Source organism: Oratosquilla oratoria, chromosome 18, assembly GCF_046742065.1.
Source record: "Oratosquilla oratoria isolate Oo_2021 chromosome 18, ASM4674206v1, whole genome shotgun sequence".
NCBI lineage: Eukaryota > Metazoa > Arthropoda > Malacostraca > Stomatopoda > Squillidae > Oratosquilla > Oratosquilla oratoria.
The window spans coordinates 24194567-24221473 of NC_134794.1; the positions used below are offsets into that span (position 1 = coordinate 24194567).

Below are 26907 nucleotides of genomic sequence, written 5' to 3' on the forward strand. Positions count from 1 at the left end.
AACACCCAAAGACCTGTATCACACACAGATACTCTTTTCTCTTCCTCCACAACCACCAAATACCAGCCTCCGGAAACATATTCATAATCATATCACTCACCGCTCCATTAACACACTGAAAGACAACACACTGCTGCATGCCAGACCCCCTGATATCCACCCTTCTGAATCCTCTCTCCCATGAAAGGACAGAGTCCACCTGGCCAGAATGCAGTGTGGCCACCATCCAGCACTTCTAAGCTACCAGAAGAGGCTGGATGACTGCATTGTGAACAGCTGCCCAGGATGTAACACTTCACCCCATACCATACAACACATAATGGAAGACTGCATTATACACAATCATGCACGCAAACAACACAACATACACTCTATAAAGGATTTGTGGGAAAACCCAGTTTCGGCTGTGGCATTCCTTGGGGAGACGGGACTGCTCGGACAGACAGTCTAGGGAACGACAACAACAACAACAACTCCCTTTCCACCCCTGTTCTCCTCCTCACCTCCTCATTTCTCACTCTATCTAGCCAAGTAACCACCATCATACTTCTCAGACACCTCATCTCAAACACATTCAAACTCCTTCTCTCTTCCTCTCTTATGTTCCATGTTTCTGCCCCATACAGCGCTGCTGGCACAATCACTCCTTCATACAGTCTCCTCTTAGCATCCATTCCCAAATGTCTATTCCTCATTACACTCTTTAATCCACCAAGGCATTTACTCGCTTCTCTCAATCTACATTCTACCTCCACCTTCACTCCACCTTTTCCTGCCACATTTGCACCCAAGTATCTAAAACTATCCACTTCCTCCAGTCGCTCTCCCTTAATGCTCACTTCCAGACTACTGCCACTTTCACCCCTTGTACATCTCATCACCTTACTTTTACCCACATTTATCTTTAGCTTTCTTCTATCACATACTCTTCCAAACTCTGTCACCAACTTCCTCAATCCCTCCTCCGATCCTGCCACAAGCGCAGTGTTGTCCGCAAACAACAGCTGGCTCACCTCCCACTTTTCTCCATTTTCTTTAACCATCTCCAATCCCTGACCCACTACCACTGCATTTACCTCTCACACTACCCCATCCATGTATAAGTTGAACATCCAGGGCGACATAACGCATCCTTGACGAAGTCCCACCTTTACCTCGAACCACTCACTCTCTCCATTTCTAATTTTGACACAAGCTCTACTACTCTCATAAAAACTCTTGACAGCTCCCAGAAGCTTTCCTCCTATCCCATATATCTGCATAACCTCCCACAGTGCCTTTCTGTCTACCCTATCATAAGCCTTTTCCAGATCCATAAAAGCCAAAAAAACATCCTTCCCCTTTCCTATAGCTTTCTCACATATCTGTCTTACCACAAAGATCTGATCTACACAACCTCTACCTGTCCTAAATCTACACTGTTCCCCACCAATTACTCCCTCTGTTCCTCTCCTAATCCTCTCAATCAAGATCCTCCCATAAGCCTTCCCAACTACACTTAACAAGCTAATCCCTCTGAAACTACTACATTCACACTTGTCCCCTTTTCCCTTGTAAAGTGGAACTATACAGGCACTCCTCCAGTCCTCCGGCACTCTACTCTCTCTCCAGCAAACAAATAACCTCACCAGCCAGTCCACCATCACTGTACCTCCTTTTTTTAGACATTCTACATGGCATCCATCCAGACCAGGTGCCTTACCTGCTTTCATCATCTTAACAACTGCCTTCACTTCATCCTTCCTTATTTCTCCTCCATTTTCCTCACTCATCACTGTCATTTTCTTAGCACTTCCCACTGCAACTATCTTTCCCTCCCTATCCTCCTTCACATTTAGCAACTCCCTAAAATATTCTGCCCATCTTCCCCTTACTGCCTTCTCTTCCATTATCATCTCTCCATCTACACCTTTTACCTTTTCTTCTCTACTTGATTCGCCTCCTCTTCCTCTCTTGGTGGAAATGTGTCTAGAAAGAGAGTTGATGATAGCAAATACAGTGTTTTGGAAGAAAGTCAAGCATAAGTACACATGGGAGAGGGTGGTGGATGGAAAGGTGGTAGATAGAGCGTTAATGAATTATGTTAAATAGGATTATAATAGGAAGAGTTAAGGATGTACATGTGCTAAGGGGAGAGGGTGGGGAAATATCAGATAATTTTTTGGTGGAAGGTAAGCTGAGAGTGGAGGATAGATGGAGAAAGAGGAAAGGGACAAAAGGTAGGGAGGTGCTTAGAGTGAACTCTTTAATTGAAAAGGAAAAGGAGAAGGAGTACAAGAAGAAGCTGAAGGAGGAGTGGGAGGGAGTGAAGGATAGAGTAGAGCTAGGTTGTGGAGGAGGAATGGGGATGGTTCAAGGAGGGAGTCACAAAGTGTGCAAGGATGGTGTGTGGAACAAGAAGGACAGGAGGAAATAGAAGGAAGGGTAGTGAATGTTGGGATGAGGAAACAAAGAAGGTTGTAGAAGAGAAGAAGCGAGCTTTCACAGATTGGTTACAAAATAGGACAAGGGAGTCATATGAGAGGTACAAAGAAAAGAAAAGAGAAGTAAAGCAAAAGGTAAAGGAGGCAAAGAGGAGAGCAGATATGAAATGGGCTAAGAGTATGACAGAAAATTTTGAAAGTAATAAAAAGATGTTTTGGAAATATATATATATATTTATATTATATATATATATATATATATATATATATAAATCACTTTTACATGTGATTCACAAATGTACAGATCACCACATGGAAAACGAGAGACTGAAAAACAACCTTTTCATCTATATTGACATTTTCAAAGTGATTTTTACCTTGAAAATGTCAATATAGATGAAAACATTCAGTTTTTCAGTTTTTCATTTTCTATAAGGTGATCTGTACATACCAATGGCTATTTCCCCCATACAAGGGAGGTAGCCAAAAAACAAAGGCATAAAATCCACTCCCATTCATTCCATCCCCACATACTCTACTTTCTTCACCTCCTTCCCTCCCTCTTTTCTTAGCTCCTCCAGGGTGACAGGTCATCCCTGCATCTCACCCATTGCCCTGGGTCAGAAGCAACACAGCAAGACACAGCACATCTACAGCAAAGACGCCTCATTTAATAGGAGACACCCTGTCTCTGTCCCCTTATATAGAAAAAGAGAAGCCATGGAGAAATCCCTTTGGTCTGCGTCAAAATATCATTTACACATACTCCCTCACCCTCCCCTCCATCCTCTACCCACTCCCTTTCATATATCACAGCATTATCCACACACAACCATACTCCACTCACCCCTATCTTCTGTCTCCCATCCATCCATCTCATCTTTGGTCACCCCTCTCATGTTCACTCCTTCCACCTCAGCCTTTCACACCTCTTTTACTAATCTTCATTCATTTTTTCCATGTGTCCAAACCATCCCAATACTCATTCATCAATCCTATTTCCCAACTCCCTTTCCACCCCTGCTCTCCTCTTTACCTCCTTGTTTCTCACTCTATCCATCCTAGTAATCCCTATCATACTTCACAGGCACCTCATCTCAAACACATTCAAACTCCTCCTCCTCTTCCTCCCTTATGTTCCATGTTTCTGCCTCATACATTGCTGTCAGCACAATCACTCCTTCATACAATCTCCTCTTAGCATACATTTCCAAATGTCTATTTCTCATTACACTTTTTAATCTCCCAAGGCATTTACTTGCTTCTCTCGATCTACATTCTACCTCCACTCCTCCCTTTCCTGCTACATTTGCACCCAAGTATCTAAAGCTATCTGCTTCCTCCAGTCTCTCTTTCTTTATATTCACTTCCAATTTATCTTTTAATGTGCGTGGATGTGGTACAGATGAGAGTAAAAAGGAAGAGATAGGCAATATGTTTGTGAGAAGAAAGATGGATGTACTGGCTTTGAGTGAAACTAAAATGAAAGGAAAGGGCAACTGTGAGTTTGGGAGTGTAGCTGGGAGGTACTCGGGAGTGAAGAGGGGACGAGGGAGAGAAGGGTTGGCTATACTAGTAAGTGAAGAGAAAAGTAAGCGGGTAGTGGAGTGGAAGGAGGTGTCATCAAGGTTGATGTGGATGAAGGTGAAGCTGGGACAGGAGATGTGGGTTTTTGTAAGTGCGTATGGGCCTGGTAGTGAGAAGAACGTAGAGGAATGGGAGGTATTTTGGGTAGATATAAATGAGTGCATAGAGGGATTAGGGAGAAATGTCAATGTAGTTGTATTGGGAGACCTAAATGCTAGGGCAGGAAATGAACCAATTGACGGAGTGATTGGGAAGTATGAGTTCGAGGCAAAAATCATATTGGAGAATTGATGGTGGAGATGTGTCTTGAGAGTTGATGATGACAAATACAGTGTTTAAGAAGAAAGTCAAGCATAAATACACATGGGAGAGAGTGGTGGATGGAAGGGTGGCAGATAGAGCGTTAACCCCTTCCATACGGTGCCGCACACGTAGGCGTCATGGGGAGCGAGTGTATTCGCGAGGCTGCCATATCGGCGTCTTGATTATATTTATTGTAGTCGCCCCTCCATAATGACATTCTTTCTAATTCTTTTGTAATTGCATTTTCTATGGTTATCAAAATTCACGGGTGAAGAGAGAACGATCGATATAAGCGGTGACTATATTTTATGATGCGAGTATTATTACGACACGTCGTACGGCTGGCATTGGCTGCTGCCACCGAGATCCAAGTCCATGACGCCTACGTGTGCGGCACCGTATGGAAGGGGTTAATGGACTATATAGTAGTGACCAGGAGTATGGTAGGAAGAGTTAAGGATGTACATGTTCTAAGAGGAGAGAGTGGGGGAATATCAGATCATTTCCTGGTGGAAGGTAAATTGAAAGTGGAGAATAGGTGGAGAAAGAGGAAAAGGGCAGAAGGTAGGGAGGTAGAGTGAACTGCTTAAATAAGGAAAAAAAGGAGAATGAGTATAAGAAGAAGTTGAGAGAGGAGTGGGAGAGAGTAAAGGATAGAGTAGAACTAGGACTGGAGGAGGAATGGGGATGGTTCAAGGAGGGAGTCATAAGGTGTGCAAAGATGGTGTGTGGAACAAGGAGGGTGGGAGGAAATAGAAAGAAGGGTAGTGAGTGGTGGGATGAGGAAGCAGAGAAGTGTGTAGAAGAGAAGAAGCAGGCATTCATAGATTGGCTACAGATTAGGACGAGGGAATCGTATGAGAGGTACAAAGTAAAGAGAAAGGAAGTCAAGCATAAGATAAAGGAAGCAAAGAGGAGAGCAAATGTGAAGTGGGGAAAGAGTATGACAGAAATTTTTGAAAGTAATAAAAAGATGTTTTGCAAGGAAGTTAAAAGAGAAAGAGGAGGCAAATCAAGTAGAGAAGAAAAGGTAAAAGGTGCAGATGGAGAGATGATAATGGAAGAGAAGGCAGTGAGAGGAAGGTGGGCAGAGTATTTTAGGGAGTTGCTAAATGTGAAGGAGGATAGGGAGGGAAAGGTAGTTGCAGTGGGAAGTGCTAAGAAAATGAGAGTGATGAGTGAGGAAAATAGAGAATGGAGGAGAAATAGGGAAGGATGAAGTGAAAGTAGCTGTTAAGATGATGAGAGCAGGTAAGGCACCTGGTCTGGATGGATGCCACGCAGAATGTCTGAAAAAGGGAGGTACAGTAATGATTGGTGAGGTTATTTAATGTTTGCTGCAGAGAGAGTAGAGTGCCGGAGGACTGGAGGAGTGCCTGTATAGCTCCTCTTTACAACGGAAAAGGGGACAAGTGTGAATGTTGTAGTTTCAGAGGGATTAGCTTGTTAAGTGTAGTTGGGAAGGCTTATGGGAGGATCTTGATTGAGAGGATTAGGAGAGGAACAGAAGGAGTAATTGGTGAGGAACAGTGTGGATTTAGGACAGGTAGAGGTTGTGTAGATCAGATGTTTGTGGTAAGACAGATATGTGAGAAAGCTATAGGAAAGGGGAAGGATGTTTTTTGGGCTTTTATGGACCTGGAAAAGGCTTGTGATAGGGTAGACAGAAAGGCACTGTGGGAGGTTATGCAGATATACGGGATAGGAGGAAAGCTTCCAGGAGCAGTCAAGAGTTTTTATGAGAGTAGTAGAGCTTGTGTCAGGATTGGAAATGGAGAGAGTGAGTGGTTCGAGGTAAAGGTGGGACTTCATCAAGGATGCGTTATGTCGCCCTGGCTGTTCAACTTGTACATGGATGGGGTGGTGCGAGAGGTAAATGCAAGGGTAGTGGGCAAGGGATTGGAGATGGTTAAAGAAAATGGAGAAAAGTGGGAGGTGAGCCAGCTGTTGTTTGCGGACAACACTGCGCTTGTGGCAGGATCGGAGGAGGGATTGAGGAAGTTGGTGACAGTTTGTAAGAGTATGTGATAGAAGAAAGCTAAAGATAAATGTGGGTAAAAGTAAGGTGATGAGATGTACAAGGGGTGAAAATGGCAGCAGACTGGAAGTGAGCATTAAGGGAGAGCGACTGGAGGAAGTGGATAGTTTTAGATACTTGGGTGCAAATGTGGCAGGAAAAGGTGGAGTGAAGGTGGAGGTAGAATGTAGATTGAGAGAAGCGAGTAAATGCCTTGGTGGATTTAAGAGTGTAATGAGGAATAGACATTTGGGAATGGATGCTAAGAGGAGACTGTATGAAGGAGTGATTGTGCCAGCAGCGCTGTATGGGGCAGAAACATGGAACATAAGAAAAGAAGAGAGAAGGAGTTTGAATGTGTTTGAGATGAGGTGTCTGAGAAGTATGATGTGGGTTACTTGGCTAGATAGAGTGAGAAATGAGGAGGTGAGGAGGAGAACAGGGGTGGAAAAGGAGTTGGGAGATAGGGTTGATGAAAGAATATTAGGATGGTTTGGACACATGGAAAGAATGAGTGAAGAAGGACTAGTAAAAGAGGTATGGAAGGCAGATGTGGAGGGAGTGAACATGAGGGGACGTCCTAGGATGAGGTGGATGGATGGGGTGAAGGGCACTTTGGGGAAGAGGGGAATGTCTGTTGAGGAAGGACAGGAGAGGACAGAAGACAGGGGTGAATGGAGAATGGTTGTATATGGATGATGTTGTAATTGCATGAGGTGGAATGGGCAGGGGGGTGGGGGGTGAGGTAGTATGTGTGAGCAAAAGTTGACACAGCCCGAAGGGATTTCTCCCCGTCCTCTCCTTTTATGCAATGGGGGGACGGAGAGGGGGTGTCGCCGATTTAACGAAGCGGCCTTACTGTGGATGTGCTGTGTCTTGCGACACTGCTTCTGACCCAGGGCAGTGGACAAGGTGCAGGGATGACCCATCATCCAGGAGGTGCTCAGATAAGAGGGAGGGTGGAGGGATGTGGAGTGTATTCAGGGATGGAATGGGTGGAAATGAATTTATGCCTTTCCCTTTTTGGCTACCTCCCTTGTAAGGGGGAAAAAGCCTTGGTATATGTATGTATGCAAGAGAGGGTAGAGTGCCAGAGGACTGGAGGAGTGCCTGTATAGTTCCGCTTTACAAAGGAAAGAGGGACAAGTGTGAGTGTAGTAGTTACAGAGGTATCAGCTTATTGAGTGTATTTGGGAAGGCTTATGGGAGGGTCTTGATTGAGAGGATTAGGAGAGGAACAACGAGAGTAATTGGTGAGGAACAGTGTGGTTTTAGGACAGGTAGGGGATGTGTAGATCAGATTTTTGTGGTAAGACAGATATGTGAGAAAGCTATAGGAAAAGGTAAGGATGTTTTTTGGGCTTTTATGGATCTGGAAAAGGCTTACGACAGGGTAGACAGGAAAGCACTGTGGGAGGTACTGCAGATATATGGGATAGGAGGAAAGCTGTTAAGAGCAGTCAAGAGTTTTTATGAGATTAGTAGAGCTTGTGTTAGGATTAGAAATGGAGAGAGTGAGTGGTTTGAGGTAAAGGTGGGACTTCGGCAGGCGTGTGTTATGTCGCCCTGGCTGTTCAATCTTTACATGGATGGGGTGGTGCGAGAGGTGAATGCAAGGGTAGTGGGTCAGGGGTTGGAAATGATTAAAGAAAATGGAGAAAAGTGGGAGGTGAGCCAGCTGTTGTTTGTTGACGACACTACGTTTGTAGCAGGATCAGAGGAGGGATTGAGGAAGTTAGTGACAAAGTTTGAGAAGGTGTGTGAAAGAAGGAAACTGAAGATAAATGTGGGCAAAAGTAAGGTGATGAGATATACAAGGGGAGAGAGTGACAGTAGGCTGGAAGTGAGCATTAACCTCTTCAGTACGGGCCAAAATCTCGCGGGCAGCATTAGCTGCCAGACGTACGATGTGTCGTAATAATACTCGCATCATAAAATATAGTCACCGCTTATATCGATCGTTCTCTCTTTCACCCGTGAATTTTGATAACCATAGTAAATGTGATGAAGCCAGTTTAGAGAGTATGTCATTACGCAGGGGCAACTACAATAAATATAATCAAGACGCCGATATGGCAGCCTCGCGTATCCACTTGCTCCTCATGCCACCTACGTATGCGGCACCGTATGGAAGGGGTTAAGGGTGAGAAACTGGAGGAAGTGGATAGTTTCAGATACTTGGGTGTGAATGTGACAGGAAAGGGAGGAGTGGGGGTGGAGGTAGAATGTAGATTGAGAGAAGTGAGTAAATGTCTTGGTGGATTAAAAAATGTAATGAGAAATAGACACCTGGGAATGGATGCTAAGAGGAGGTTATATGAAGGAGTGGTTGTGCCAACAGCAATTTACGGGGCAGAAACATGGAACATGAGAGAGGAAGAGAGAAGGAGTTTGAATGTGTTTGAGATGAAATGTCTGAGAAGTATGATAGGGGTTACTAGGCTAGATAGAGTGAGAAATGAGGAGGTGAGGAGGAGACTAGGGGTGGAAAGGGAATTGGGAGATAGGATTGATGAAAGAGTATTAGGATGGTTTGGACACATGGAAAGAATGAGTGAAGAAAGATTAGTAAAAGAAGTGTGGAAGGCAGAGATGGAAGGAGTGAATATGAGGGGGCATCCTAGGATGAGATGGATGGATGGATGGGATGAAAGGGGCTTTACAAAAGAGAGGAATGTCTGTAGAGGAAGGACTGGAGAGGACAAAAGATAGGGGTGAGTGGAGAAGGGTTGTGTATAGATGAGGCTGTGATGCATGAGGGGGAGTGGATGGGGGGGTGAGGAAGTATGTATGAGAAAAAATTTGACGCAGCATGAAGGGATTTCTCCCCGTCTTCTCTTTTCCTGCATGAGGGGACGGAGAGAGGGGGTTGCCGAATTTATGTAGCAGCCTTGCTGTGGATGTACAGTAAAACCCCGATTATCCGAAATGAAAGGGGGGAAGCCTCTTTCCGATAAGCCCATTTTTCGAATAATCCAGATTTATCAGAAATATATTTCATGTTGACATACTTTGTGTGTGTGTGCATGTGTCCTGTGCCTTCCCCCCCCTCTCTCTCTCTCTCTCTCTCTCTCTCTCTCTCTCTCTCTCTCTCTCTCTCCATCAGTCTCAAGTTGTGGATGGAACACAATATTTTTTTTTTTTCTATTTTGTGTTGACGTACATACCTTATACGTAACAGAGAACAAGAATTATTCTATACATATATCTTCCACTATCCTGACGAACACAATAAAGCAACTCCGCCACTCCCCACCTCTGTCACCATCACTCCACAACCCTTCCACTCCCCACCTCCTGGTGGTGGAGTCAGAAGGAAGGGTCGTCCATTGCTCCATCTTCACTGTCCAAATCAAAGGTAGACAAGGAGGATGAGGCACTTGATGAAAGGTGAGAAGACTGGGTGGACGAAGGTGTTCTTGGCCAAAAAAACGAGGTGATAGAAGTCTGTTTGGTGCAAGACAGCTGTTTCTCGATGACGTCACTCTGTGCTGCTCGCATCATCGGGTACAGTTGATTGCTATTTGAAATGTCCCTGGGTCGCTGGTCAAGAAACTGAAGCACTCCTTCGATGTGGGACTGGACTGTTGCCAAAGACATGGAAGGATCATCGTCATCGTCGTCATCATCATCGTTGTCATGGCCATGCATCACTTCCTCAGCTATTTCTTTGGTTGATTGGAGAGCGTAACCTGGGTCCCCCTCATCCACAGTGAGCCACTCCTGGACGTCCTCCTCTGTAACTGTCTCATAATCACCCAGGGCCTCCTTCACCTCTCGCACCTCCTGGTCGAATCCTTCAAACACTTCTCGCATGGTTAAATGGTACAGAGTTCGAAGCTGAATTTAATATTGCGGGATTTAAACATTTTCATCAGGATAGAAACCACAAGAAAGGTGGGAGTGTTCTATTGTACGTTAAAAACAATGTTCATGCTTGTGTTTTAGAGAAAGTGAAACAGGATGCATATGATAGTTTGTGGGTTGAGTTACCCAAACAAATGGACAAAAAATGAATATAGGTGTAATATATAGGCCAAAGACATTATCATTAGCAGACGACAAACTGTTATTTCAAGAACTGTCTAGTTTCTTCAACCGGGATTTATTGATAATGGGTGATTTCAATTTTACTGACATTGATTGGATGACCCTTGAACATGGCCTTATAGGTAGTCGCTTATTTGATTTTCTTGGTGACATTTACTTAATTCAGCATGTAAAAGAGCCCACAAGATATGGAAACTTACTCGATCTTTTGATCACTAACCGCGAAAGCATGGTAACTGATGTAGAAGTCGGTGAATCTGTTGCAAATAGCGATCACAACCTAGTTAGATTCAAACTCCTAAACAATTTTAGAATAGATACTTGTGTTTCTAAAATACCCGATTTCAGTAAAGCTCAGTTCATAGGACTACGTCAGGAGCTTCAGCTTACAGATTGGGAGGCAAAATTAAACAAAAGACCTGTAGATCAGATGTGGGAAATATTTCAAAATACGCTCACTAAGATGATTCAAACTTACATTCCTTTTAAGGACAGACGTCCCCCAAATCAGGCTCACCCAAAGTGGCTCGACAAAGAAACTGAAAAAAGTATTGCTAAAAAGAGACAGGCTTATAAGAAATATAAGTGCTCGGGTGCATCTAATGACTATGAAAGTTATGTATCAATACAGAGATTTAAAAAAGACAATAAGAAAAAGAAAACGACAATACGAAATGAACATCGCTGATAAATCCAAAGAGAATCCCAAAGAATTCTATAGTTACATTAGAGATAAAAAGGTTGTTAGGAATCACATTGGTCCACTATTATCTGCTGACGGTCAACTTGAATATTCAAATGAAGGAATGTGTAATATCTTAAACAATTATTTTAGCTCGGTATTCGTAAACGAAACATCTCAAGGTGAATTCCAAAATGAAACCTGTGAAAAGTCTAGGGTAAACTTACTACGGTAAATATAACAAAAGAAAAAATTAAAAGGTGTATAGACAAACTCAAAGTTAATAAAACACCAGGGCCTGATGGTTGGCATCCAAGAATCTTAAAGGAAATGAAAAATGAGATTGTTGTTCCATTAGAAATTATTTTCAAGAAATCCATCATATCCGGAGATGTCCCAAGAGAATGGAAGCTAGCTAACGTTACTACCATATTAAAAAAAGGTGACAAAAAGAAACCAAATAACTATAGGCCTATAAGTTTGACTTCAATCGTAGGAAAAATAATGGAAACTATCATCAGTGATGCTATCGAACATCATTTAGAAAGTAACCGTTTGATAAATGATAGCCAGCACGGTTTCAGACGGAAACGTTCTTGCGTGACTAACTTACTCAAATTCTACAACACAGTTATCTCGAATTATGACAAAAGAAACAATATAGATTTAGTATATCTAGACTTTGCAAAAGCTTTTGATACCGTCCCACACGAAAGACTACTTACTAAATTAGCTTTGCATGGAATAAGTGGTAGCCTATTAGGTTGACTAGTAATTGGTTGAATGGTCGAAAACAGAGAGTTGTTTTAAATGGAAAAACTTCTGGATGGAAAAGTGTTGCAAGTGGAGTTCCTCAGGGTTCCATTCTTGTGCCACTTCTATTCATAGTATATATAAATGATATAGACCATGGACTAAAATCTACTGTTTCCAAATTTGCTGATGATACAAAACTGTGCGGAGTGGCAAATGATCACTCAAACCAATTAGATATTCAAGAAGATTTAGATCAATTACAGCAATGGTCTGAAAAGTGGCTAATGAAATTTAACACAAATGCAAGGTAATGCACATAGGTAAAAATAACAGCAAGTACGATTACAAGCTATTTGGAAATTCGTTAACAAAAGTGGATAGTGAAAAAGATCTCGGCGTAATTATCAGTAACGACCTCAAATCATCCAAGCAGTGTATTTCAGCCTCTGAGAAAGCAAATAAAATTCCAGGACGGATTGCGCGATCTTTTGATTTCAAAAGTCCATCACTCATTAACAAGCTATATAAATAGTTAGTTCGTCCACATTTGGAATATGCTGTTTCCGTATGGTCACCGAATCTCATTAAAGACATTGACAGACTGGAAAAAGTACAACGACGAGCCACAAAACTGATTCCAAATATATAAAAGTAAATCATATGAAAATCGACTAAAACATATGAATCTGTTTTCCCTAAAAAAGCGTAGACTCAGAGGTGACTTGATACAGGTCTTTAAAATGCTAAAGGGAATTGACAACATCAAAAGTGACCAAATTTTTACATTGAATGAGAATCAGACAAGAAACAATGGTCTCAAACTGTCCTGAAATAGATTCAATTTGGAAGTAGGTAGAAACAACTTTGCCAACCGTGTAGTTAATGAATGGAATAAACTTCCTGCACAGGTAGTGCAATGTAGTTCAGTTCGAAGCTTTAAGAATCATTTAGATAAATACCTAAGTAAGATGCTGTAATGATTATAATTTATCTTATATTATTTGTTTTTGTTTTGTTATCATTTGTCTGTGATTTTCATTTATCATTAGTTATATGTCAATTTATTATTATTTACTATTTACCTGTTTGTTTATTATTTAACTATACCTATGCATTTATTTATGTATTTTATTTGTTATTTACATTATCATAGTTTTTATTTATTATTTTATTATTAATATGATTTTTTTTTGCATCCGACCTAGATATGGATCAAAAGGTCTCCTGTCGGCATGCTCCGCCTTTGTAATCCTTTGTAATATCCTCATGGCCTCATAGCAGGGGATTCCAGGCATTGGCCAATGTAGAAGGGGGCACCTGTTTCCACACTTTCTCAAGGTTATAGATTGCTGTCTTCAGGTTATACCTCTTGAGGTTTGCTATTGTCCTCTGGGCTCGTGTCTCCTTCTTCCCCCTTGAGCGTCACACACAGAATTTCCTGCATAAAGTGCCGGCAGTAGCGCATCTTTACTGCTTGTATGATGCCCTGCAACATTGGCTGGATGATTGAGGTGGTGTTGGCGGGCAAAAACATGCAACGGATCCTGCCGTCTCGTGACACTAAATCCTCCTTGGCAGGGTGGGCAGGGGCATTGTCAAGGAGGATTAAAGCCTTCACGTTGTGTGGTGTCGTCTTCAGTTCGGTGATCTGGTGCTTGGTGATGGAAGGGACAATGATCTTGTGAAATACGTCCTTGAAAATGCCAGAGGTGAACCAAGCCTTTGCTGAAGAAAAATAGTGGACAGGCAGGTGGTCCATGCAGTCCTTCAGCACACGGGGCCCTCCTTGATTTCCCAACCACAACTGGTGTAACCCGGTGTGTACCTTCAGCATTAGCGCCAAACAAAACAGAAATGCGGCCCTTGTCCAGCTTCCTTCCTGGCACGTCCTTAACAGCTGTGCTTGCCTGTGTGTTGTTGGGCAGTGCCTTCCAGAATAGTCCAGTCTCGTCAAAATTGTAGAGTTGATGGGGTAGCAGTCCTTCGTCACTCACTAATTTCCAAAAATCGTTAATGAAAGGCTCCACAACATCAATAGCAGCACTAGCAGTCTCTCCACAGACCCTCTTGTTTGCTAAAAGATGACGCTTTCTGAACCTAACGAGCCACCCAGAAGAAGCTCTGAAGTCATTAATACCTAAATCGTTTGCCAGGGTTTCCGCCGCAGACTGTAGATCTACACCCCGCACTGGCAATCCGGAAGATACGTGCTGTTGCTGCCACTTGAACAACGCCTCGTCTAGGTTTTGGTATTTACCCAGCTTCATGGTCCTCGGTCCTGAATCTTTGTTCTTGTGGTGGAAGACAGCTGGGAGATGCTTCTGAGTGAACTACCTTAACTGTGGCCCTGCCTTTTTGATGTCCGTAACAGTAGCATTCCCAATGCCATATTCGTGGGCGATGGACGTTCCCGATTGACCCGCCTTCAGCTTGTCCAATATCTCCAGCTTCTGCTGTATGGTAAGGACGACTTTCTTCCTTTTCCCGGTTTCTTTCGGCATGGTGATGTAGAAAGAAGTGAGGTCGAAGCACAGGTAGAACGCGACTGCCCAGTGTGAACTCTGTGACGCGACTGACGATGTAAACAATGAAACCAAACAAACACACGCTACACTAAACAAAGTAGTACGCTTAAAACGTATTCATTTTAACTGTTCTTATAAATTTTAAATGTGTTAATATAGTACATACAGGTACTCCTCGTTTAACGACCTACTCGGTTAACGACAACTCGGAGTAACGACGGGCTTTATGACGTTTAACGTAAATCTCCCGAAGTTACGACGTCGTGTACGATAATTAAGTTGGCTGAGGCAAATTTGTATGATGTTATAAATGAACTTGTACGGTGGATATTAGCTGTGAGGTAAAGTGTTCTGAAGCTTAGGTCTATATTACCATCCTGCAAGCTGCAAAAACTACCTGGGGTACAGTGTATACCGGTAGTGGTAAATTTTTAGTTTCGGCCATGGGCGCAATATAATAGAAAATTAATTATTAATTTTGTAAATTATAATGTATCAACGTAATATGCAATTTTGTGAGCATAAATGAAAAAAAAAATGCTAGAACAGATTTCGTAAGTAACGAAGTCATGTCGGACGAATGGTACACCATGTTTGTTATGATAGATGCCGATGTCGAAGAAATGAAAGGATGATAAATTAATTCATCTAACCTAAACTAAACTAACTTAACCTGTGTTTAATAAATCATTACCTGCAAATTAAATGTCATCCGGCTCGTCCTCCTTGTCGTTGTCGTGAGAGACGTTGGCAGACGACAAGATGGCGTCCCAATCCTATGCTACCGACTTTGTTCATTAGCATATTTTCTTGTAGCAAGGTATTTTTTACTTTCATTTCCGCCCACAAAATTGCATATTACGTTGATACATTTTAATTTACAAAATTAATAATTAATTTTCTATTGCTATATTGCGCCCATGGTCGAAACTAAAAAAATACCCCGGTATTCAATATGGAATGTCAGCATACACGGATTTGGTCATACAGGTACTCCTCGTTTAACGACCTACTCGGTTAACGACAACTCGGAGTAACGACATGCTTTATGACATTCATTTAACATAAATCTCCCGAAGTTACGACGTCGTGTACGATAATCAAATTGGCTGAGGCAAATTTGTATGATGTTATAAATGAACTTGTACGGTTGATATTACCTGCGAGGTAAAGTGTTCTGAAGTTTAGGTCTACATTACCATCCTGCAAGCTGAAAAAACTACCTGGGGTACAGTATATACCGGTAGTGGTAAATTTTTAGTTTCGACCAAGGGCGCAATATAGCAATAGAAAATTAATTATTAATTTTGTAAATTATAATGTATCAACGTAATATGCAATTTTGTGAGCGGAAAAAAAGGTGCTAAAACAAATTTCGTAAGTAACGAAGTCATGTCGGACGAATGGTACACCATGTTTGTTATGATAGATGCCGATGTCGAAGAAATGAAAGGATGATAAATTCGTCTAACCTAAACTAAACTAACCTAACCTGTGTTTGATAAATCATTACCTGCAAATTAAATGTCATCCGGCTCGTCCTCGTTGTCGTCGTCGTGAGAGACGTTGGCAGACGACTTCGTTCATTAGCATATTTTCTTGTAGCATGGTATTTTTTACTTTCATTTCCGCCCACAAAATTGCATATTACGTTGATACATTTTAATTTACAAGATTAATAATTAAATTTCTATTGCTATATTGCGCCCATGGTCGAAACTAAAAAAAATACCCCGGTATTCAATATGGAATGTCAGCATACGCGGATTTGGTCATATATGGTAATTTTAGGAACCTAACCACCATAAATAAACAGTAAATAAAGCTTTAATGTACTGTATAAAAGAGGGAAAATACACGAAAATAAAGATACATGTACAGGTAGTCGTAGACTTACGACCGAGTTCGGTTCCGACAGACAGGTCGTAAGTCGATCTGGACGCAAGTCGGTCTATATATATATACAGTATATATTACCCTTTATGTATATATATATATATTAGCATACTGAAATAATCTTAGCATCTTTGAACTATGTTGTATAGTATTTTTAACCTTTTTATAATTTCATCTGATTTTCTTTGGGAAACGTAGCCCGGGCCTAAGCATATTGAATAAAATCCTATCATCTTTGACCTATGATATTTAATACTGTATTCGTTAACCTTTGTATTATTTTACCATCAGACTTTCTTTAGGAAACGTATGCATACTGAATAAAATCTTATTATCTCTGAGCTACGTTGTTTAATATTCATTAACTTTTTATAATTTTCGTTAGGAAACGTAGCCTAGGCCTACGCATACTGAATAAAGTCCTGTCATCTTTGACCTACAAATCCTTTTTTGTTGGTTACATTAAAATCATTGTAAAGCAAAATTAGGAAGAAAAAAAAATATTTCAAAACACATTCTTTTCGTTTACGTACTGTACCGAAAATATTGTTATCGACAACAGACTAGGCATAAACAAAGTTTCCTATTACATTTTATTAATCGCAAAACATAAAAATACAAAATGCTGTGCCGAACATTTTGTCATCGACAACAGACTAGGCATAAAAAAATAGTTACATTTTATTAATTGCAAAACATAAAAATACAAAATGTAAGGCAAAATTAGGATTTTTTTTCATTTCAACAAAACACATTCTTTTCATTTAGTACTGTACCGAACATATTGTTATCGACAACAAACTAGCCTAGGCATAAAAAGTTTGTTATATTTTATTAATTGCAAAACATACAAAAATACAAAATGCAATGCAAAATTAGGAAACATTTTACTTCAAACAAACAAAATGAAAGAATATTTAGCTGGCTGGGATGCTGACGCTGCCGGCAGCCTGCAAAAACTATCGTACTCGCGTCTCGCAGCGTGCGGAGTAATGTACTGCACTGCCAGGCATAACATTGCAATTCTATTACTCTATTAAATGTTAGATATTATTGCACCATCTCGTGGTCGTAAAGTCGATCAGTCGTAAGTCGCATAGGTCGTAAGTCGACGACTACCTGTATTGCTGGACATTGTACATACAGTACATGTACGTATATGTATACACTTTCGCTTAACGACCAATTCGGTTAACGACGGCACGCTGGTCCCAATTGTCGTCGTTAAACGAGGAGTACCTGTATGTAGTTACTTTTATTTATTTTCATGTTTTTGATGTTTTATAACATTTTAGTATAGAAAAAAATCAATTTTAATTGTATTATCCAAATCAATTTCGGATAATCCCGTATTTTGGATAATCGGGGTTTTACTGTATTTACCTAGTTGTAATATACAGGAGGGGAGCTATGCTTGTGGTGACCCGTCTTTGTATCTCTCCGCATCAAGTTTTATCTTAAAATCTTGTATAGTGTTTGCACATAGTGTTTTGTTGTCTAATTTGTTTCATGTATTAATCGCTCTGTGTGGGAAACTGTTCCTTTTCAAGTTTTTCCTATAACTATCTTTTTCAGTTTTTTTCCGTGTCCTCTCATTTTACCGTTGTCCCACATTAATAGGTCGTTCCTGTCTAAAACTTCCATTCCTTTCATTATTCTGTAGATAGTCAGCAAATCTCCTCTTTCTCGTCTTTGTTCCAGAGTTGGTTGGTTCGATTTGGATAGTCTTTGCTCATATGTAAGTTCGGCAAGAGTCAGTGCTAGTTTGGTTGTCGCTCTTTGTAATCTTTCTAGTTTCTTAACCACTTCCATACAGTGACGCCTACGTAGGCGTCATGAGGAGCAAGTGGGTACGCGATGATGCCGACGTCGGCGTCTTGATTATATTTATTGTAGTCGTACCTACGTAACCTCCATTCTCTCTAAACTGGCTTCATCATATTTTCTATGGTTATCAAAATTCACGGGTGAAAGAGAACGAACAATTGAGCACTGACTTTATTTTTTATAATGCGATTATTATGACACAACATCGCACGTCGGGCAGCTAATGCTGCCAGACGTGTGATGTGCCCCGGAGTGAAGAGGTTAATATTCTTTTTGGCACTGGGTGTCCAAAGTGATGCTGCGTACTCAAGTTTTGGTCTTATTAGTGTAGTTAGTATTTTCTTTATCATTTCTTCATCCATATAAGTAAATGCCACTTTGACCTCAATAAGTTGTAGGTTTCTCCGAATATTTTATTTCTATGCTTATCTGGTTTCATGTCATTTCCAGTCATCACTCCAAGATCTTTTTCATAGTATGCTTTTTTTTTTTTTTTTTTTTTTTTTTTTTCCCAATTCTGTAATCTTTTTTTTTTTTTTTTTTCTTCCCCAATTCTGTAATCTTTTGATATTCTGTTTTTACTCTTTCCAAATTACATTATACTGCATTTCTTTATATTAAATTTTACTTCCCACTTTTGAGTCCAATTCCATATTGTGTCCAGATCTTGTTGTAATGATTTGCAGTCCTCTTCCGTTTTTATCTTCTTAAGTAATTTTGCATCATCTGCAAAAAAAATCATATAGCACTACACGCCTTCATTCATGTCATTAATGTATACGGCGAACATGATCAGGGCCAGTACTAATCCTTGCAGGACACCCTTTTTAACTTCTTCCCAGTTGGAGAATTTTTCTCTAATTACAACTCTCATTTTCCTCCCAATCAGGAAGTCTTTCATCCATTCCAATAATTTTCCTCTGATGCCACCCTTTGACTCTATCTTATTTATTAGTTTCCTATGAGGTACCTTATCGAATGCCTTTTGCAGGTCCAGAAAAGCACAGTCCGCCCATCCATCTCTTTCTTGTATTGTGTCTACTAATCTTGAGTAAAAGTAGATCAGATTTGTTGTACATGATCTCCCTTGCGACACTGCTTCTGACCCAGGGCAGTGGACAGGATGCATGGATGACCTGTCATCCAGGAAGTGCCAAGACAGGAGGGAGGGAGGAGAGTTGAGGGGAGTGGAATATATGGGAAATGAAATGGGTGGGAGTGATTTCTATGCCTTTTTCTTTTTATTACAGGAACGCAGCGTTGCGTTATCTGTAATGTCTCCGTATGTACTGGACGTGAGTAGCTAGGAATACCACACGCATGCGGGGAAGAGATGCCATTTGTTGAAATTTATATAAAGAAAAAATTATTTTAATGATAGTTCTACATAGTTATAAGCATTGAATGATACCTCATTTTCTAGCGCACGCGTCAGGCTATGACGCAACACCCCGGTTCATTTAAAAATATCCGTGAAAAATTCACCGGAGTGGCCCCCCTTAACCACTTCCATACAGTGACGCCTACATAGGCGGCATGAGGAGCAAGTGGGTACTCGATGATGCCGACGTCGCCATTTTGATTATATTTATTGTTGTCGTACCTATGTAATTTCCATTCTCTCCAAACTGGCTTTATCAATTTTTTATTGTTATCAAAATACATGGGTGAAGGAGAACGAACAATTGAGCACTGACTTTATTTTTTATAATGCGATTATTATGATATAGTGAGGTACAGAGACTGGACACCACGAGTGTAGTTCCCCTTCCTGTAAGATACAACTAGATAAATGCAACTAGGTAACACACACACACACCAAGGGCTTCTCCCTGCATATAAAAGAAGTAGCCAGTGAAGGCACACACTCACTCCTATGTATTCCACTCCCATCCACCACCTTTGTTTCCCTCTCATCCTAGCTCCTTGTGGATGAAGGATCATCCCTGTTTCCTGCCCACTGCCCAGGCCAGAAGCAAACAGCAAGACACAGTACATCCACATCAAGCCCACTTCACTTTCATGACAACCCTCCTTGTCCCCTCATGTGGAAAATAGAGAAAATGGGGGGCTGAGTCAAAATATTCTGTACACAACCATTCTCCACTAACCCCTATCCCCTGCCTTCTCCCTTCCCTGATCAATAGCTCAAAGCCCCTTTCACATCCATCCATCTCATCCTCAGTTGCCCCCTCAAGCTCATACCATATGCCTGTGCTAACCACACCTCTGTTGCTAATCTTTCTTCACTCATTCTTTTCATGTGCTCAAACTATCCCAATAATCTTTCAGTAGCTCTATCTGCCAGCCCCTTTTCCACCTCCACTCTCCTCCTCGCTTCATTCCTCACTCTATCCAACCTTGTAACTCCTTGTACTTCTCCTTGTACTTCTCTTAAATTCCAAGTCTCCACCCCATACAGTGTCATAGGCACAATCACCCCTTCATATAATCTCTTTGCATCTATTCCCAGATGTCTATTTCTCATGATATATTTTCAATCCCCCAAGACATTTAATTGCTTCTTTCAATCTCTAGTTTACCTCCATTACCATTCCTCCATTTCCTAGCACATGTGACCCCAAATACTTAAAACTATCCATTTCCTCTAGTCTCTCTCCTTTAAAACTTTTCCAACTTGCTGCCATCCTCTCCTCATGTGTACAGCATCACCAATTGCATACTTTCCCACTCTGTCACTAATTGCCTTAAACCCTCCTATTGACCTTGCAACAAGTGCAGTGTCATCAGCAAGTAGCAACTGGCTCACCTCCCACTTCTCTCTACTGTCCCTAACCACCTTCAGTCCCCTGCCCATCACCGTCACATTTACCTCCTGTACCACCCCACCCATGTACAAATTGAACAGCCATGGCAACATGACACCTCCTTAGCACAGCTCCACCTTTACCTCAAACCACTCGCTCTCTCCATTTCCAATCCTAAAATAATCTCTAATACTCTCATAAAAACTCCTGATTGCCTGAAACTGCTTTCCCCCAATCCTGTATATCTGCAATGCCCCCTACAGTGCCTTCCTGTCTACCTAGTCATAAGCCTTCTCCAAATTCATAAAGCCCTAAAAAACTATGCTCAACAAACTGATCCCTCTAAAACTATCACAATCACATTTGTCCCCTTTTCTTATATACTGTATATGAGAGACAAGCATAAGTATACATGGCTCAGCATGGTGAATGGAAGGATATTTGAGAAGACATTAATGGATTGTTTCAAGGAGGATGGGTTAAAGATGGGAGGGATGAGAAGGGGAGGTAGTGAATGGTAGGATGAAGAGAGGAAGGTACTGTGAAAAGAAAAGAAGCCGACATATGAAGATTGGTTTCAAAATAGAAATAGGCAGCCATAGAAGAGGCACAGAACAGATAGGATGTAGAATGCAAAGAGTAAGGAAGGATAAGAGGAGGAAAGTAGATGTAAAGTGGGGTTGGTATTTGATGGAGAATTTTGAAAAGAATAAGATAATAGATATCTGGTAGAGCAGGTGCATATTTAGATTGATATTAATGAAACTAGACCATTTATTATGCCGGAAGAAATTTTCATTGCACGTAAGCAGCTCATATCTTTATTTGAATTACAGGTATTGAAGCAACAGGGGGTATTCCCTTTGAGATACTGAAACCCATATTAGAAAGAGCAACTCCACAACAGCTCTTTGCTCTTGAGGACTATAATGCATACCTCTTAGAAGATACAGACATCTTATGGCAAAATCACTGTAAGAAAGATTTTCGTGGTAAGGTGAGTATGATGAACAAAGTGCCCATCTACCCCTTCACTTTGTGAAAGGGGGTGGAATGTTTTATACTTTCACTGTGATGACACTAGATAACTGAACAATCTCTTCAAGAAAGACTGCCAAACTCAATACTCCAACAACAACCCCAAGATGTAAGACCCACTGATGAAAAAAATCCTCCTACACCTAACGAGAACTACACTGGTACACCTGCACTCTCGACACCATGCAGCATTACAACAATACCAATACAGAATAGGCCTGGCCACAGATTCAAACTGCCCCAGATTCAACCACCACACAGAAGACACAGAATGCCTTGTACTACAATGTGGATTGTATTGGGAGACCTTAATGCTAGGGTAGGAAATGAACCAATAGACAGAGTGATTGGGAAGTATGGGGTTCCAAGTAAAAATCGTAGTGGAGAATTGATGGTGGAGATGTGTCTTGAAAGAGAGTTGATGATAGCAAATACAGTGTTTCGGAAGAAAGTCAAGCATAAGTACACATGGGAGAGGGTGGTGGATGGAAGGGTGGTAGATAGAGCATTAATGGAGGAGAGGGTGGTGGATGGAAGGGTGGTAGATAGAGCATTAATGGACTATGTAGTGGTAGATAGGAGTATAATAGGAAGAGTTAAGGATGTACATGTTCTAAGGGGAGAGAGTGGGGGAATATCAGATAATTTTTTGGTGGAAGATAAGTTGAGAGTGGAGAATAGATGGAGAAAGAGGAAAGAACAAAAGGTAGGGAGGTGCTTAGAGTGAACTCTTTAAATGAGAAAAAGAAAAGGAGAAGGAGTATAGGAAGAAGCTGAGAGAGGAGTGAAGGATAGAGTAGAACTAGGAGTGGAAGAGGAATGGGAATGGTTCAAGGAGGGAGTTATAAGGTGTGTGGAACAAGAAGGACAGGAGGAAATAGAAGGAAGGGTAGTGAATGGTGGGATGAGGAAACAAAAAGGTTGTAGAACAGAAGAAGCAAGCTTTCACAGATTGGTTACAAAATAGGACGAGGGAGTCATATGAGAGGTACAAAGAAAAGAGAAGTAAAGCACAAGATAAAGGAGGCGAAGAGGAGAGCAGATGTGAAATGGGGTAAGAGTATGACAGAAAATTTTGAAAGTAATAAAAATATGTTTTGGAAAGAAATTCAGAGAGGAAGAGGAGGCGAATCAAGTAGAGAAGAAAAGGTAAAAGGTGCAGATGGAGAGATGATAATGGAAGAGAAGGCAGTAAGGGGAAAATGGGCAGAGAATTTTAGGGAGTTGCTAAATGTGAAGGAGGATAGGGAGGGAAAGGCAATTGCAGTGGGAAGTGCTAAGAAAATGACTGTGATGAGTGAGGAAAATGGAAGAGAAATAAGGAAGAATGAAGTGAAGGCAGCTGTTAAGATGATGAGAACAGGTGAGGCACCTGGTCTGGATGGATGCCATGCAGTATGTCTGAAAAAAGGAGGTAGAGTGATGGTAGACTGGCTGGTGAGGTTATTTAATGTTTGCTTGAGAGAGGGTAGAGTGCCGGAGGACTGGAGGAGTGCCTTTTTAGTTCCACTTTACAAGGGAAAAGGGGACAAGAGTGAGTGTAGTAGTTTCAGAGGGATTAGCATGTTGAGTGCAGTTGGGAAGGCTTATGGGAGGGTCTTGATTGAGAGGATTAGGAGAGGAACAGAGGGAGTAATTGGTGAGGAACAATGTGGATTTAGGACGGGTAGAGGTTGCACAGATCAGATTTTTGTGGTAAGACCGATATGTGAGAGCCATAGGAAAAGGGAAGGATTTTTTTGGGGGGCTTTTATGGATCTGGAAAAGGCTTACGACAGGGTAGACAGGAAGGCACTATGGGAGGTTATGCAGATATACGGGATAGGAGGAAAGCTTTAACCGCTTCCATACGGTGACGCCTACGTAGGCGTCATGAGGAGCAAGTGGGTACGCGATGATGCCGACGTCGGTGTCTTGATTATATTTATTGTAGTCGTACCTACGTAACCTCCATTCTCTCTAAACTGGCTTCATCATATTTTCTATGGTTATCAAAATTCACGGATGAAAGAGAACAAACGATTGAGCACTGACTTTATTTTTTATAATGTGATTATTATGACACAACATCGCACATCGGGCAGCTAATACTGCCAGACGTGCGATGTGCCCTGGAGTGAAGAGGTTAAGGAGGTGTCAGTAGTTTTTACGAGAGTGGTAGAGCATGTGTCAGAATTAGAAATGGAGAGAATGAGTGGTTCGAGGTAAAGGTGGGACTTCGTCAGGGATGTGTTATGTCGCCCTGGCTGTTCAACTTGTACATGGAAAGGTAAATGCAAGGGAAGTGGGTCAGGGATTGGAGATAGTTAAAGAAAATGGAGAAAAGTGGGAGGTGGGCCAGCTGTTGTTTGCGGATATCACTGCTCTTGTGGCAGGATCAGAGGAGGTATTGAGGAAGTTGGTGACAGAGTTTGGGAGAGTGTGTGAAAGAAGAAATCTAAAGATAAATGTGGGTAAAAGTAAGGTGATGAGATGTACAAGGGGTGAAAGTGGCAGCAGACTGGAAGTGAGCATTAAGGGAGAGTGACTGGAGGAAGTGGATAGTTTTAGATACTTGGGTACAAATGTGGCAGGAAAAGGTGGAGTGGAGGTGGAGGTAGAATGTAGATTGAGAGAAGCGAGTAAATGCCTTGGTAGATTAAAAAGTGTAAAGAGGAATAGACATTTGGGAATGGATGCTAAGAGGAGACTGTATGAAGGAGTGATTGTGCCAACAGCACTGTATGGGGCAGAAACATGGAACATAAAAGAGGAAGAGAGGAGTTTGAATGTGTTTGAGATGAGGTGTCTGAGAAGTATGATGGGGGTTACTAGATAGAATGAGAAATGAGGAGGAGAACAGGGGTGGAAAGGGAGTTGGGAGATAGGGTTGATGAAAGAGTATTGGGATGGTTTGAACACATGGAAAGAATGAGTGAAGAAAGACTAGTAAAAGAGGTGTGGAAGGCAGATGTGGAGGGAGTGAACATGAGGGGGCGTCCTAGGATGAGATGGATGGATGGGGTGAAGGGGGCTTTGGGGAAGAGGGGAATGTCTGTTGAGGAAGGACGGGAGAGGACAGAAGACAGGGGTGAATGGAGGAGGGTTGTATATGGATGATGTTGTGATGCATGAGGTGGAATGGGTGGGGGGATGGGGGGTGAGGTAGTATGTGTGAGCAAAATTTGACACAGCCCTAAGGGATTTCTCCCCATCTTTTTTGCATGGGGGGACGGAGAGGGGGGGTTGCCGATTTAATGAAGCGGCCTTGCTGTGACTTGCAACACTGCCTCTTACCCAGGGCAGTTGACAAGGTGCAGGGATGACCTGTCATCCAGGAGGTGCTAAGGTAAGAGGGAAAGTGGAGGGGTGTGGAGTGTATTTAGGGATGAAATGGGTGGGAATGAATTTATGCCTTTTTCTTTTTGGCTACCTCCCTTGAAAGGGGGAAAAAGCCTTGGTATATGTATGTATGTAAAAGTAAGGTGATGAGATATACAAGGGGTTAAAGTGGCAGCAGACTGGAAGTGAGCTTTAAGGAAGAGAGACTGGAGGAAGTGGATATTTTTAGATACTTGGCTGCAAATGTGGCAGGAAAGGGAATGGAGGTGGGGGTAGAATGTAGATTGAGAGAAGCGAGTAAATGCCTTGGTGGATTCAAAAGTGTAATGAGAAATAGACATTTGGGAATGGATGCTAAGAGGAGACTGTATGAAGGAGTGATTGTGCCAACAGCACTGTATGGGGCAGAAACATGGAACATAAGAGAGAAGGAGTTTGAATATGATTGAGATGAGGTGTCTGAGAAGTATGATAGGGGTTACTAGGCTGGATAGAGTGAGAAATGAGGAGGAGAACGGGGGTGGTAAGGGAGTTGGGAGATAGGGTTGATGAAAGAGTATTGGGATGGTTTGGACACATGGAAAGAATGAGTGAAGAAAGACTAGTAAAAGAGGTATGGAAGGCAGATGTGGAGGGAGTGAACATGAGGGGGTGACCCAGGATGAGATGGATGGATGGGGTAAAAGGGGCTTTGGGGAAGAGGGGAATGTCTGTTGAGGAAGGACAGGAGAGGACAGAAGATAGGGGTGAATGGAGAATGGTTGTATATGGTTGATGTTGTGATGCATGAAGTGGAATGGGTTGGGGATAGTGGGTGAGGTAGTATGTGTGAGAAAAATTTGATGCAGCCCGAAGGGATTTCTCCCTGTCTTCTCCTTTTCTGCATGGGGTGATGGAGAGGGTGGGTCGCCGATTTAATGGAGTGGCTTTGCTATGGATGTGCTGTGTCTTGTGGACAAGATGCAGGGATGACCTGTCATCCAGGAGGTGCCTAGATCGGAGGGAGGGTAGAGGGTGGAGGGGAGTGGAGTGTATTGGAGATAGTATGGGTGGGAATGGTTTTTATGCCTTTGTCTTGTGGCAACCTCCCTTGTAAGGGGGAAAAAGCCTTGGTATATGTATGTATGTATGTATAGGTCTAAATCCAAATTTTGTGTTTAAAATGTTGGAGTTGACTTACAGTCCAGGTCAGTTTGTACATTGCACTTTACAGATGTTTCCATAGCTAAGGTACATATTTTAATTTTAGTCCATAATTGCATTTCAACCACTTTTTAAGAAAAATGAGAAAAGTTTTGATTAAGTTTTGTTATCTAATGGTCTTTTAGATGCCCGATGATATGGAGTCCTGGCGAGACTTGTATACTCGCAGCTATGATGAAAGAGAACAGAAGCTGAAAAGTGTGACAGAACGTATGAACAAAAACATTAAAACCAAGTATGTTCCAAAGAGAACAACTAAACTAGCCTTTGTGGACACGTGTGCAAAGCCCCCAAAGAGTGTTGCTCGAGCACAAGTAAGTATTTGTTTTGCTATCTTGCATGATTCCATTGATGTCATAAAATATCCTACCACTGTATTCTATTCTTTGCCATCATGAGCTACATAATATAACTTGAGTTTTCTCTCTGCTTTAGGAGTCATTATTACTAACATAAACCCCTGTGGTGGCAGGCTGAGTCACTGTTGTGGCCATATTACCAATTGTAGGTA

At 41.7% G+C, this 26907-nt stretch overlaps 1 protein-coding gene across 2 annotated transcripts in view; it reads left to right on the plus strand.

The window, feature by feature from the left end:
• The window catches only part of EloA (transcription elongation factor elongin A), a 53099-nt gene that overhangs the window by 11717 nt on the left and 14475 nt on the right, over positions 1–26907 (plus strand). For both annotated transcript variants that reach the window (XM_076201712.1, XM_076201713.1), the window contains exons 7-8: positions 21671–21831; positions 26522–26710. In XM_076201712.1, the coding sequence (XP_076057827.1) occupies positions 21671–21831; positions 26522–26710 (350 nt within the window). The remainder of the gene's footprint in view (positions 1–21670; positions 21832–26521; positions 26711–26907) is intronic.